This window comes from Dendrobates tinctorius, unplaced genomic scaffold (assembly GCF_039654945.1).
Source record: "Dendrobates tinctorius isolate UK_male_01 unplaced genomic scaffold, ASM3965494v1 ptg000035l, whole genome shotgun sequence".
Classification (NCBI taxonomy): Eukaryota; Metazoa; Chordata; class Amphibia; order Anura; family Dendrobatidae; genus Dendrobates; species Dendrobates tinctorius.
This window is the reverse complement of record NW_027361703.1, coordinates 16094088-16107958: the sequence shown is the minus strand read 5'-3', so window position 1 is coordinate 16107958 and position 13871 is coordinate 16094088. Positions and strand designations below refer to the sequence as shown.

The 13871-nt window shown below is 38.1% G+C and overlaps 1 protein-coding gene across 5 annotated transcripts in view; it reads left to right on the top strand.

Moving 5' to 3' along the window:
• DOCK4 (dedicator of cytokinesis 4) overlaps positions 1 to 13871 on the top strand; it is a 505372-nt gene that overhangs the window by 315580 nt on the left and 175921 nt on the right. For all 5 annotated transcript variants that reach the window (XM_073573298.1, XM_073573297.1, XM_073573296.1 and 2 more), the window contains 3 exons: positions 363 to 461; positions 3593 to 3687; positions 12899 to 12974. In XM_073573298.1, coding sequence (XP_073429399.1) covers positions 363 to 461; positions 3593 to 3687; positions 12899 to 12974 — 270 coding nt within the window. The remainder of the gene's footprint in view (positions 1 to 362; positions 462 to 3592; positions 3688 to 12898; positions 12975 to 13871) is intronic.

The window sequence follows — 13871 nt, the reverse complement described above, 5'->3', positions numbered from 1 at the left end:
GCTTCTCATCTGTAATTGTAAAGAGCAGTTTAATATTTCTATAAATGCAGAATACTGCAGGGTCTATATATAAAGTTTTATTTTGCTTTCAAGGTTTACATCTGTGATTGTAGAAACAGAAAAATGAAATGTCATGGTGGGCACAGATTGGTTGCATGGTGGGCACATACAGTGCTCGACAAACCCACTATTATGGGTTCTTAAATCTTACCAGGATACCATGAAAGAATAGCGTAGCAACCTGTGATATCATTGTTGAGTTAAAAATAGAATCTGTGAAGCAGACGTGAACAGTGTCTAAATGACTTCTACTTTTATAAGGAACTTATTTGTATGATATTTGTATTCTTCTATTTTTTCAGGGTGAATTTGTTGCATCTTTGCTGTCCCTGTTACGACAAATGACGGACAGACACTACCAACAACTTTTAGAAAGCTTCAACACAAAGGATGAACTTCGAGTAAGTCTTTATCACAAGGTTCTTCTTCTTTCTCAGTATGTCTAGTAGAATTATTTCAGCGGGTACTATTTGAGGTGTCGTGTAGAAAACAAGATATCTTGTTAGGGCATGCTGAGTTAAAGGGTATTCGCAAGTGAAATTCTCCACTATCCATCCATTAGGGGTTAGCTTCCTGATAGCTGGGACTTCTTCTGATTCAATGAACTGGGGGTTCTGACTGGATGTTGGTCGATTATCCGAGTGCCGAAGACCAGCCAAGCGAGCTGCTGAGCTATCTCCTGTGGTATTATTAAGAATGAATTGAGAGTAGTGTGTATGCTCGACCACCCCCCCATTTACACAGGATTCTTCAGAGCTCCCTTTCTCGAAATTTGTGGGAATTCCAGCGGTCAGACCCTATGGATCAGGAATTATGATCGATCACCACTCCAATCACGTGGGCCCTGGTTCTCTGAATCAGTGAAAGTCCATCAGTCAGATCCCAACATTATCCTCTATGGCTGCAATGGATAGGGGACAACTTCCAAACATGAGAACACACTTTAGTACAAGAAACCACCTAGCTCTGCCCTCCATCTATTAACTGGATTAAAGATTGAAGAATGTATCTCTTTCTGGAGAGCCAGGTAGGCCCGTACATTAGACCGATAGCCCATTGATTTCATTGGCTGGTAGGTAATGCTTCATTTGTCCAGTGATGGTGGGTGTCTCTGCAGACTACAAGTGTTCTCCATGATGACTACAATGTCTAACATAAGAAAGCAAGTGTGAGTAAGCGTTAATCTCTGTATAAGAAAAATTAATTGTCATATTAATTTACATAAGAAACATATTTCAGACAATAGTCCTGTAATCTTCCCGTTGTGCCCTTCTGGTCTGGGCAATAATGAAAACGAAGCGTTATTACTTCCTTACTTCAGTTTATAATGGCCATATCCCACCAGTGAGCTGGTCCTCGGTGTCTACCATTTAGATTCCGCGCTACACATCAAAGGACGTCCTATCTCAGCCCTTGTATATGAAGATGGCGTTCATCAAAAATAATTCAAGTCTGCAGCATAAAATGTTTGGGAATAATTTCCACAGAGGTCTTTTAAGTGGCCGCCTGAATAGTGAGCTTTTTGTTGAGTACTTTATTATTTAGTACTTTGCTAATGAAGGACACATTTTCATTTATAATTAACTACAAATTCATAAATCTTTTCAGAAAACCCATGTAATTCAGTTAGGCTGTGCATTTTGAAGTTTTTACTTTTATGATTAAGTAATTTAAAATTGCAACATTTGAAATAAATTCCTATAAGTCTCATCATTGGAACATAATCTTTATATAAGAGATACTTTTGCGATGTTCAGGATAATGATGCATCATAGTGTATGTCATCGAAGTATCGCTGAATGTACAGTAACAATTATGATCCGAGAAAATTAGAGAATCAAGTAATGTATTTTAAAAGGTATACTGTTCTTGTAATGTATAGCACTAGGTAGGATAAGCTATCACTTTATCATTAGGGAGTCTGATTTCTGGGTTTACTACTGAGAATGAAAGGGTAGCACTGCTGTAGTAGAGCAGCGTTTACTGTTTTCCCTGCACAGTGGTGTCTCACCTGACCACAGTGCGGGAAGCTTCAGCTCCCGAACAGCTCGATTCCAGGTAAATAGTAGGGAGAAGCAAACAATGTAACGCAGCAATTTATCAGTTGTGGTAGGGATCCCAGAGGTCAGTGATCCATACTCAGTCTGGTTTGTCTCTCTTGTGGCAGTTTTCAAAATTCTAATTTTAAATTAATAACATGTAATGCTTTCAAAACGCATATCTAAGTGCAAGTTCGAAAAATGTTTTTTAATAATTAGATTACGGATAACATTTCGAGAAAAAAGAGGTGGGTTTGCCTTCACGATCCATATGGGTTGAAATTAGCACTTTTATTTCAAATATTTAAAAATCAGAGAAGAGTTGAGAAAAGATACTGTGTCATCAACTCACTTCATGCGCTATATACATCCTTAATCAAGGTTAAGAACGCATATAGCGTTGAAACACGTTGATGATCAGTATAGGTTCTCAAATGTTCTCTGAATTTTAAATGTTTGAAATAAAGTCCTAATTTTAACTCGTTTGGATTGAGATGGACATCCCCACCTCTGTTGTCAATCGATCTTCACCTTGGAAAAGCTTCTGCTCCAGGCTCTCCAAAATCCCAAGTTGGAAACATAGTTGAGCTGGTGATTTCCGGTTTCACTCTTTATGTGAAATTTGTAAACGGAGAAATGTATATGAGAGGTCTTGTTTTTTTGTTAATAGCAGATGTCAGGAAAGAAAGAAGGATTGGGCATGTTGAGTTTCAACTTACCCCGTCCTTTTGTTAACAAGGAAGATAAGCTGCCTCCAGAGTTGTGTGATAGTCTTAAGCAGGCTTCACAGATAGCGATATCGCTAGCAATATGCAAAAGTGTCACCGATTTTGTGACGCAGCAGCGATATTGCTAGCGATACCGCTATATGTGACACTTACCTCTGACCGGCTCCCCCACTGGTTATCGCTGATCGCGCGAGAACGTCCTGGGCCGTTTCTCATTGGCGGCTTCCTGCTGGCGCCGACGAGCGACGCGGGCGGGGCGACGTCTTTATCGCCGCGTCTGACAGGTAAGTAACGACCACCGACCGCTGCTACGTCGCTGGTGAGATCTGCCTGTTTGGCAGCTCGCTAGCGACCATTTAGCGATGCACCAGTGATCCTGACCGGGTCGTATCGTTGTCGGGATCGCTGGTGCATCGCTAAATGTAATGGGACTCTTACTCCTCTTTTCTGATTGAGAATGCTCGACCAAGCCCAGAGTGCAAGTGTAAGAGTTGGTCAGAACGAATAGTTGTCAGAAGATTGATCTCCTGACAGCTATCTAAAGTTTGTGGCTACCTTTTGTTTTCCTGTGCGTCTTGTATTTCAAAATGTGGTTGAACTGGTTTCCTCATAATATGCAAAATGAAAACACTCCGTTCTGTTTATTAGGCTTTGAGAAATATTAATGTGTCCTGACCCTTCTTTGTTCCCATAAATTCCAAGCATAGAGATACAATGAAACATATTTGCTTTTTATATTTTAAAATGTGTGATTTTTATTTACAGGATTTTTTGTTGCAAATTTTTACGGTGTTTCGAATTCTTATCAGGCCGGAAATGTTTCCTAAAGATTGGACTGTTATGCGCTTTGTTGCAAACAAGTAAGTAGCTGCAGTGTTTTTTTTTTTGCTAAGTATAACCACAAATTGTTAAAACATTAATTAGAATGTACACTTTTATTTAATTTGAATATATTAAATTGAGTACACAGGGACCTAATGTCGATGTTGCTTTAATGTGTATGAAAATTGATCTAGCCTACTTTGGTGATCTAATGTTAGGCTGACTGTCCCCTAATATCTGCATCGGAGGGTGTGACGGATCAGGCGTATTGGATTTCAACATACCTTAGCTTCTCTTAGAATATCTGTTGATCAACAGTCTGTGGTAGAGACGTATCTCCTACCTAGTTAGAATAAAACACGTACACTTAGTGTGCATTCTTATTGGGATGAAAAATGTAGCGGTGTTCCAAGTAACAAATCTCTAACCTGTAGAACTGTATAGGAAGGATGAAGAATACCAAGCTGAGTATAAGTGGATTATTTGTGAACGCGTTTCGAAATATATAAACTTCTTCTTCAGGACAACCACTATAGAGAGGTCTATCATGGTTGTCCTGTAGAAGAATTTTGTATACTTAGAAACGCATTGACAAATAATCCACTTATACTCAGCTTGGTATTCTTCATCCTTGCTACATGGCAGCGCAGAATTAACACATTTGTTTCTCTCGGGGGTCTTTTGTCCTCTCGTGGGTCTGCAGCAGTCTTAAGCATTACCAGTGTTTGTGTGAACACAACCCGCCCAAGTGAGCACCATCATTCTAGTTTTTTAACATTAAGGTAAAAGGGATTAGTGGCAAATGTACGCGCTGCCGAAAGGATTGAGACATCTATCCCAGTAGAGTTTAAATAAGGTTTATTCTACGCCTTTCGATGTATAGCGTTACTTCTTCAGGAAGAACCACATGTATAATGTCTTGTTATACATATGGTCTTTCCTGAAGAAGAAGTAACGCTATGCTTCGAAACGAGTAGAATAAACCACAACCTAAGTTAAACTCTACTGGGATATATTGTCTCAATCCTTTTGGCAGCGCGTACATTTGCCACTAATCCCTTTTACCTTGATGTCTGATGGTCACTTGCTGACCCGTGGATCTGCTGCAGCTGACTATGTTATATGCCATTTTAACTGATTGAACAGGTGAGTTTAATCTAAGGTAAGGCTACTATATTTCTCAGATAAGACCCTATTTTGCGCTTTGTGTATTTCCAGTCTCTTTTCTTTGTAGAGTGAGCTTTTGACTTGTTCATTACAGCCATTTCTCCATTTATTAGACAAAACCACAGCAAAGGAAAAGCATACTATCATTAAAGTTTTATCTGTAATTTGACAATTTTTATCATCTATTTAATATTTATCCAGTTTTACACAAATGTAAAATTAAATTTTATTGTTTACATTGTCTTTTCTTACTTCTGTGTCTACGGACTCACTTTAAAAAATAATTTTTCATGTTGAGATCATATCTTAAAGCGGTGTTCATTCTGCAAACCTGCATAACCTATGTGACTTTCTCTGTAAGACATTTCCATTCAAAAAAATATTTTCTTTCTTGAAAGACAAAATGTCAACAGTAAACAGGAATATAACACATTCTCTTTAAGAGGAACAGCAAGCCATGTCCCCTGCCAGGCTGCTTGCTGTGTCTTTTAACCTTTATGGTTTTAATATGACATTCTCATTTCTGGAGAAAACCAAAGCAGATTATTATATACGGTAAGAAAAACCAGTGTCAATGTCCAACCAATGAAAGGGTATGTGTCATTAGAAAATGACCTGGTGTTTAAATGATGTAAATGTATTTTTAAAAAAATATGTAAATTTTTATTTTTCATTTAATGATCTATATTAAAACAGAATTGGAAATGTTGCCATTTTCACACTGGCTACTGGGGCTATTTAACACTCATACTTCCTGTTCAAGAAATATTCACGTGTACATTAGCAGCAAAAGACTGGCTTCAGCCTTATTTTTTGTACTAAAGAATCTAATAAGTGTGTGCAAACGCCATTGTGATTCCAAGGAGGCATCTAGGACATCACTTGTTGTGAATGATGGATTCTGTATCAGTAGCCATGTATGGAGGTGTTACCTGTCATTGTAGATGCCTGTGCTGATAGTGAGACTGCTGAAAACTCTGTCTGAAGCAACAGGTTGTACGAGTCTAAAATAGTCCTAAAACTCGTATGAAAAATTGGAATATAAACAGTAGGTCATGTTCTGATAATACATTCCTATTAAAGAGCCTTGGATCATGATTAAGGAAATCAGCCAAACCAAAGATGCCATTTTGTATATTTTTTTCTCAGGGAGCATTGTCTGTAAGACATCTTACAAACCTGCATGATATCTACAACCCCAAAACATTAATTTCTCTTGGCTTTCATGATCACTGCTTGATATGCATGTTTAGAAATATTTACTGACCAAATACTGAACCAGTGAACGTGGCGTAACAAAACCACGCGGAAAAAATAGACTTATTATGGGGCCTAAACAGCTCCTTATTGAATCATTAAAATATAGAATACGCAGAATGACTGGTGGAAATGGAAAATCTTCATTATGTGTGTTTACTTTCCTTTATAGCAACACTTGCATAACAATTAGTGCTAGTGCCACTCATTACATCTCATGTATTTATACATGTGCAGAAATTTTTCATTGCAGTTTATAATGTGAGAGAAGTTATCCCAGTGGTTAGCGTGGGCAAAAGTGGTTTACTTTTGGGCTACTTTCTATGCTTGAGATTCATTGTTGCCCTATGGAAGGCTTTGTTGTCTGCTGTTGATGGCTGGTACACCTATAACTGTCTCAAGGTGTTTGGGGAATGCATGATGCATAAAAGGACAAGATTACTGACCATGAAACATGCATGCCAACTGATGAGATTTTTTTTTTTTTTTTTCAATTAAAAGAATTTGTCACCAAGTGTTGCCACCTAATCTGAAAGCAGCATATTGTAAAGACAGAGACCCTGATTCCAGTTTTGTGTCACTTATTTGTCTGTTTGCTGTAGTTTTGATAATCCTCTGCTGATAAAATAGGACTAGTAAACCTGCTGCCTTGTAGTCCTCCATATTCATAAGCTCTGTATAACCCTATCCCCACCATTGGCAGCTTTCTGCCTATGCCCATTGTGCACAGAAAGCTGCCAATCAGTGATGTGCGTGGGGTTATGCAGAGCTCAGCATTCAGAGATCTGGTAGATCTGTAGAGAAAAAATGAGATATAATTGAAAGTAGAACATGGAGCCCTGGAATTAAGACTTCATTGGAATCATTGTCTTTTTGCCTACATCAGTCTGCTTTTTGATGGGATAGCAAAATCCTGGTGACAGATTCCCGATAACCTGCGCTCATTTTTCTGAATGTTTAGCTTACTGTAGAAATGTACATGTGTATATTTTTATGTTCTTAAAGAGTGCCTACACACAATAGATCCAAGTCATCTTCACCTCTCTAATAATATTGGACTACTAATTTTGTAGAGCGGATATGTCAAAGAAAAGAAAGACTGGACTCAATCCTTCATTCCCCCAGGAGATGAGTAGCTCCTGATCCATTTGACAGCAGCTTATTTCTCACTCTTCTTTCTGAAAAAAAAAATACACTCTCACCAAAACATACATGTTATTTAGTCCAAAGAGCCAGGCTGGGTTTAAAAGCATACAAACCCAAAAAAAGATATTCAAATAATATCGACTATTTTCCAGACACCACCAAAAAATATATATATTCCACAAGATGAAAATATATGAAATATATGTGAGAAAGTGATGTGTGAAATATAATTTTTTATTGTTTATCTTTTTTTCACCAGATCACTAAAAAGGCATACATATACCAAAAATGCATAGTAAATACATGTGTGCAGGGGGTGCACAAAGAAACAAGCCGGTCAGAAATAATATCCAAACTAAATTCATATGGAAAAATTATTAAAGTGCATAAATACCAAAAAAGAATTTTTTATATACAATATATAGTATAGTGCATGTAAAGTGCCATGTGCAAAATCAATTTATACACCAAACATCAATGACAATTATGAATAAAGTGCTAAATGCAATATTAGATCCTCTAATCCCTTTAATATAGAACCACCAATAGTAAGTGTTCACAATGAATCTGTGCACTATATAGAAAAAAGTGCTTAGTGCCTACAAGGTCTACTATATATCATCAGGGATCCAGTATATATAATTAAGAGATACTTATAACAAAAATATCCACTGTGAACCTGTGCAATATACCTGGATAAAGTGCTTAGTGCTCTATAATCTCCTGCACCTCACAAATGACATGTTACAAGTAACCCATATTAGATTTAAAAGGGCAACAATGAATATAGGATCATACTAACCACCGGTTTCCTTATGGTCCCCCTGCACACATCACTCCAACGCACGTTTCGCTATTGCTTCATCAAGGAGTGATGTGAGCAGGGGCACACAGCCTTATATAGTATCATGACAGCTGATATTAATTAGGAGCGCCATAATTATGTGGCGCCGCCACCTACACATTGCACGCACCGCCATCCCGGGTCAGCGTCCAGGAAACACATCTTGCACGTGCCGCCATCCCGGGTCTTTTTTGGGATAAAAAGCATGCATGAAAAGTATACTGCAATTAGAAATCTAATAATCATGAGCAAGGAAGTTCTTACTAAGCTATTCGAGCACGGACCTCGAACACAGACTTCACCAGGATGTCCGTCTTACTGTTTAGGTGCGCCCCTCCTGAACACCGATGATTGTTGTGCTGTAATCTGCATGAGAGCACTATAAACACTGCCTCTGATCGGTGGTAAAATCATTACCACCAGTCAGATAGCCAAATCTTGGCTCTTTGTGGACCAGTCAAATTTTTCCACACCAAACTCGCCCAACCATGCCTTCATGGATTTGCAGACTAGGACACAGTAAAGTTGAAACAGAAACGGGCCTTCACACTCCCCCATCCCCAAACATTTCCAACAGCCCCTGAAAAATAACCCTGTACAAGCATTATCCATCCTAAGTTCAGGATGCTTAAACAGGTTTTCCCACAAAGTACATTTTAATTAATTGATCTTGAAATAATAATAAATTCCACAATTGGATGTGTTGAAAACAAAAATGTGAGGAAGCATAGGTGAGTATTTCTGATGCGTCTCCAGTCCTTTGAGCTCATGATAAATCAAGTCTGTGATGTAGTAGCTCTGGCAGCCTATGAGCTTGTATGTCATTGACTTGATTTATGAAGAGCTCACATGGTTGATGAAATGTAGAAACACTCACTCCTGTGATAAAACAAACAGGTAATCAGTGTGTTATCTCTCGTCTGTACTCAAACGTATACTCCACTCCATGGCCAGATGTTGTGCTAAGTCCCAAGCATGACCAGACTCGACAAATAAAACCATGCATAACTGGAGCACATTTATAAGGTTATCACAGCATTGGAACTTTTTTTAACACATACAATTGTGGAACTTATTATCATTCCAAGATCTATTAATTGAAATGTACTTTTTCGTGAGCCAACCCTTATAATAGTTAGCACAATTAAATATTACAGGTATTATTTTCCTGGCATTTACCAAACCCATACTCGTCCATATTTTCTTACAGGTTTTGTCCAGTTTAAAAGTGTGTGTGGTCATAGAGTTGCAGGCTTATAAGATTACAATCAAATCTGTTATTCACAATTCCATTCTCTGTTGGTTTGCTGCAATAGCCACTTCACATCTACATCGCAAGTCCCCACAGCAGACAATCAATGGTCTCAGTGGCTTCTGGGGTCTACATACTGCTGAGGCCAGTAATTGGCTTTATACAGTGGCATGTAAAAGTTTGCTCAACCCCTGTCAAAATTACTGTTATTGTGGACAGTTAAGCAAACTGAAGTTGAAATGATCTCTAAAAGGCCCAAAGCTAAAGATGACTCATTTCCTTCTGTATTTTAGGAATATGTCATCTTTTATATTTTAAAAATTACAAAAGGAAAATGACCTGATGGTAAAGTTTGGGCACCCTGCATGGTTAGTACTTAGTAGCACCCCCTTTTGAAAGTATCACAGCTTGTAAATGATTTTTGTAGTCAGCCAGATTTTCAATGATGTTCAGAGCAGGGGACTGTGAGGGCCATTGTAAAACCTTTGGGCGCCCAAACTATTGCATGCCACTATATCTAGATAAGTCAAATATGCTAGTCTTAAACAAAATCCACATGGAGTTGATTTGCTACATTTATTATGAAACTGCTATAACTTTTGGGCTGTCTATGTATCAGAAAAAGAAATATAAGCACTTATGAGGTGGTATAGACTTTTCATATAATTTCTGACAGTTTTCACATGTAAAAATAGGGTACTTTTTGCCTTTTGACAGTTGACATTTCTCTTTGCTTTGTTAAGCTCCCCATACTTTAAAAGCTTGCAAAAGCTGAAGCAAAAAAGGGAAAAATTTGCAACATTATTAACTAACCGTACAATGCACCAAATTCTTTTATCTCAGAAAACTGTTGTAGAAGGGAATTCATTATTCACTCTAGATCTCCATAAAGAAAGGTTGTCATAAAAGATCAGGTACGGACTGGGGCTGAAATTCAGCCCTGGCATTTGAAATCACACAGGCCCATGTTGTCCCCGTCCCCAAGCACCAGATGGGATATATTACTAATATTATCCAGGATGGAAGAAAGGAAGATTTACTACAAGACCAATATTTCTAATAATACCCATAGCCTGCAGTGGTAAGTGATGGAGTCAGCAACTTGATGCTCCGTCACAACTCTTAACAGTATGGGTGTCTTGAGAACACCGATTTTGTTAGCAACGTAGCAGACAAGGCGGCCCATGACCAGACAGACCCTTCTGGCATTTGTCCGGCCCTGTAAAAGATAAAAGAGGTTCTAGATTATGCTTGTAAAATAATGTAGAGCTGATACTGCAATTACAATCTCAAAATATAACCTCTTAGTGAATAGTAATAAGTCCGTCGTAATATTTATCATAGAGAAGTATCAATATTTGCATTATAATAATAATCTTTATATGGCGCCAACATATTCCACATAGCTTTGCAGTTTAACAGTTCCTACACAAGTCATAAATAAGTGTTAAAAATACAATAATTAAAGCAAAATAATGTATACATGCAATATTCAAATGCAGATTAGCAGAACAGACAAAGTATCAATAGATCTAGCAGGAAGCATGCAAACTGCAGCGATTAGAGAGAGATTGTTCTGGGGTGTGTTATCGCTGGGGCCATACTCAATTACTTGGTTTCTAGCCATAGGATCTAAGATGGTAAGCACAGGGGGTCAGTCATTTGACCACTTGACACAAGGATAATGCTTTGCGCACAAGCCATGCCCCTGAGGAGGAAGTGGGTCCTTCTAATTGAATGAAACAATTAATTAGCTTTGCCAGGCATGAAACCAATTAAAAGGCTAATGTCTTGCGCTATTCCGCCACATAGTGTAGCCCTCTAGATCCCTTCCAGTTCCTGCAGCTGCTCCTGGTCGCTGTGTGCCAGCTATCGCGCTCTCACTCCATAGAGCGAGCAGAGGCCCAGGGGACTTGCTTCATTTGATTAAAGACTAAGGAAAACATAAATAGCACATTGTGGATGTTGAGAGCTCATTAGGGTTCAGTAAATCTACAAACATGAAATCACACAGGTTTTTATTGATACTGGAAATATTCAGCTGACACGGCTGTTTTTGTTTTTTCCGCCTGTGTATTATGCGGCACTTCAGATACAGCTGCATACAGACTAATGTTTGCAGATTGCAGCCCTTTCTAGAGGTGACACCTGAACATAATCAAACTTAATTTATGTATATTATTTGTAGCTTTTTAAGGTAGAAATGGAAAAAAAATATTCTGCCAACTCGCAACTCACCTAGTTTAAATTAGATTTCATTTTTTGGAGGGGAAGGACTGTGCACTGTCTAGGACATTAAGACTGGCATGACAAAAAAATGCAAAACAAAAAAAATAAAAACACAATTATTTCTAATACTTTTCCAAGGAGAAATGTTTTTACTTACAAAGCAGATTTTACCAAGAGCGGTTATGTTTTCAGTGACCATTAAATAGTATTATTTATGAAAACTTAACTACTCGTTTCAAGAGTGTTATGTTGTCAAGATTTTTAGATTGCGATCACTTTGTAGCAGACGGAAACGTGCTGATGTACTCTTTAAAATAGAGAAACTCGAGAAAACAGGCAGTGCTGAGCATCAGAAGAGCAGTGATTGCCCACTGTACCGTAAACAACTAAACTGTTTGAATTGAGCTTCTGAACTTAAAAAGGTTAGCAAGAATTTAGTATATTATAAAAGTTAGCTGCACTTTAACGCAGCTTTTCAGAATAAGCTATCCTGTGTGTGTGTACATGAGGAATAACACCATTTATGGCCCTTATGACTTGAAACCAGGACTTTCAGAAGTTTTCCTCTCTGCAGGTTCTGTCTCTAATTTGTAATCGACTCAGCTGATGGGAGAATACTAGCTCCCATGATGGCTTCCATTCATAAAACAACAAGATATATTCCTACTTTTAATACCTTAGTTAGCACACAGAAAGAAACAGCTTCCACATGGAGGAAATTATACAGCAGTACTGAGCTGTGTAGATGTAAATCCAACACCCTCTTTGTATGTTTTCCTCTGCCTGTTTCTTCAGTCCCCTCCTCACCTTTCCTCTGCCTTTCCTCTCCATAGAGTATAACCTGATAACTCACTGCTTTGGCAACTTATCTTGTCTTCAGCAACTTGGAGTTATACTTGTTTTTTCCCAGAGTGGATGGAGAAGTGGAGTAGGGAATGAAATGGCTCATTAAGGGAGAAAGACGCAGAATTATCTGAGCTATATCACAATGTTTTGTGTAATGGCCTTTATTATTAATTTATGCATAGTTTGTGGAAAGTACAGTTTCTATTTAAGTTAAATGAAAACATGTCAGAATCAGTGATTGTCCATGTGCTTAAAACCTCCCCGTTTTTGGAAACTTCGATTAGTAGCTTCATTTTTAAAGTAAGTGAATGCAAATTGTTAAGTTTTCTCTGTGCCTTTGTGTCAGTATAGATGGTAAGTATAAAGGACTTTTGAAAACACAGACAAGTGTTGATGTTATGTCATATATAAAAGCCGCAGTAAAAGATATATAAATGACTTGTTTAATTACTTTTCATATCAAAGTTTACATGTAATATTTTAATTCTAAATTTTTCTCTTTTCCCAGTGTCATTATTACAACTGTACTGTATCTTTCGGATGCTCTTCGTAAGAACTTTTTAAATGAGGGTTTTGATTATAAGGTAAGTAGGACTTCCAGACAATGAGGCTTTAAGTATGTGCAGTTTTTTTGGATGGTCATTTTACTTTTTCAGAAACTGAATTAGACCAATTATTAATCCACAATGCCAGCTAATGTTAATTTTATTGTTATTGAAGGGGTTATTCTGGACTTAGATTATTTTTTCCTAAGTCTAGGTGATAGGCAGGTAGTTGTCAACTACGAGCGATGATCTTTGCTGGCTCAGGCAGTGACTCTCCTGCTTCATTTCACTTTATGTTAACAGAATAACACCTTCTCTTCCAGTCCGCTCTTTCGACAGAGCATGGCTGCCTACTTCATGCTTATTGACAGCTGGCTCCTAGATGGGAGCTAGCTGTTAATCAGCATGACACCTACAGTGACGCTCATTCGACAGAACGCAAAAGAAGAAGCTGCTCTGTCGATGTGAGGTCATCAGAAGCATGAGAATCGTTGGAAGGAGCAGTCTGTGAACACTTTTAGCCAACAGAAATCTTTGCCGGGTAGAACAAGCAACTACCTGCCTCTGTAGGTTTTTAGCCCCATTGGGAAAAAAGGACAAAATAGCCAAAGTCCCAGATAACACCTTTAGTATAGTTTAAAGACCCTGGTGGCTCATTGGTTAACAAGTGTTGCCTTGCATCATTGGGGGCCTATGTTTGGATCCGGGCCGCATCTACATGAAGGTTTTATGATGTTATGAGGTTTTTGTGTTGTTTTTCTCTGGGTACTTAGGTTTGCTCCCTCCCTCAATTAATTTACTATCAAGTTAATGGAAAGGAATAATCCAGTATGTGTTATGGAAATTAGATTATTAGGAAAAACCACAGATGAGCTCATTTGAATAGAGTCCCCAACTCTCCGCTAGATATAAGAAAAAGATTCCCTGGACCCTGGT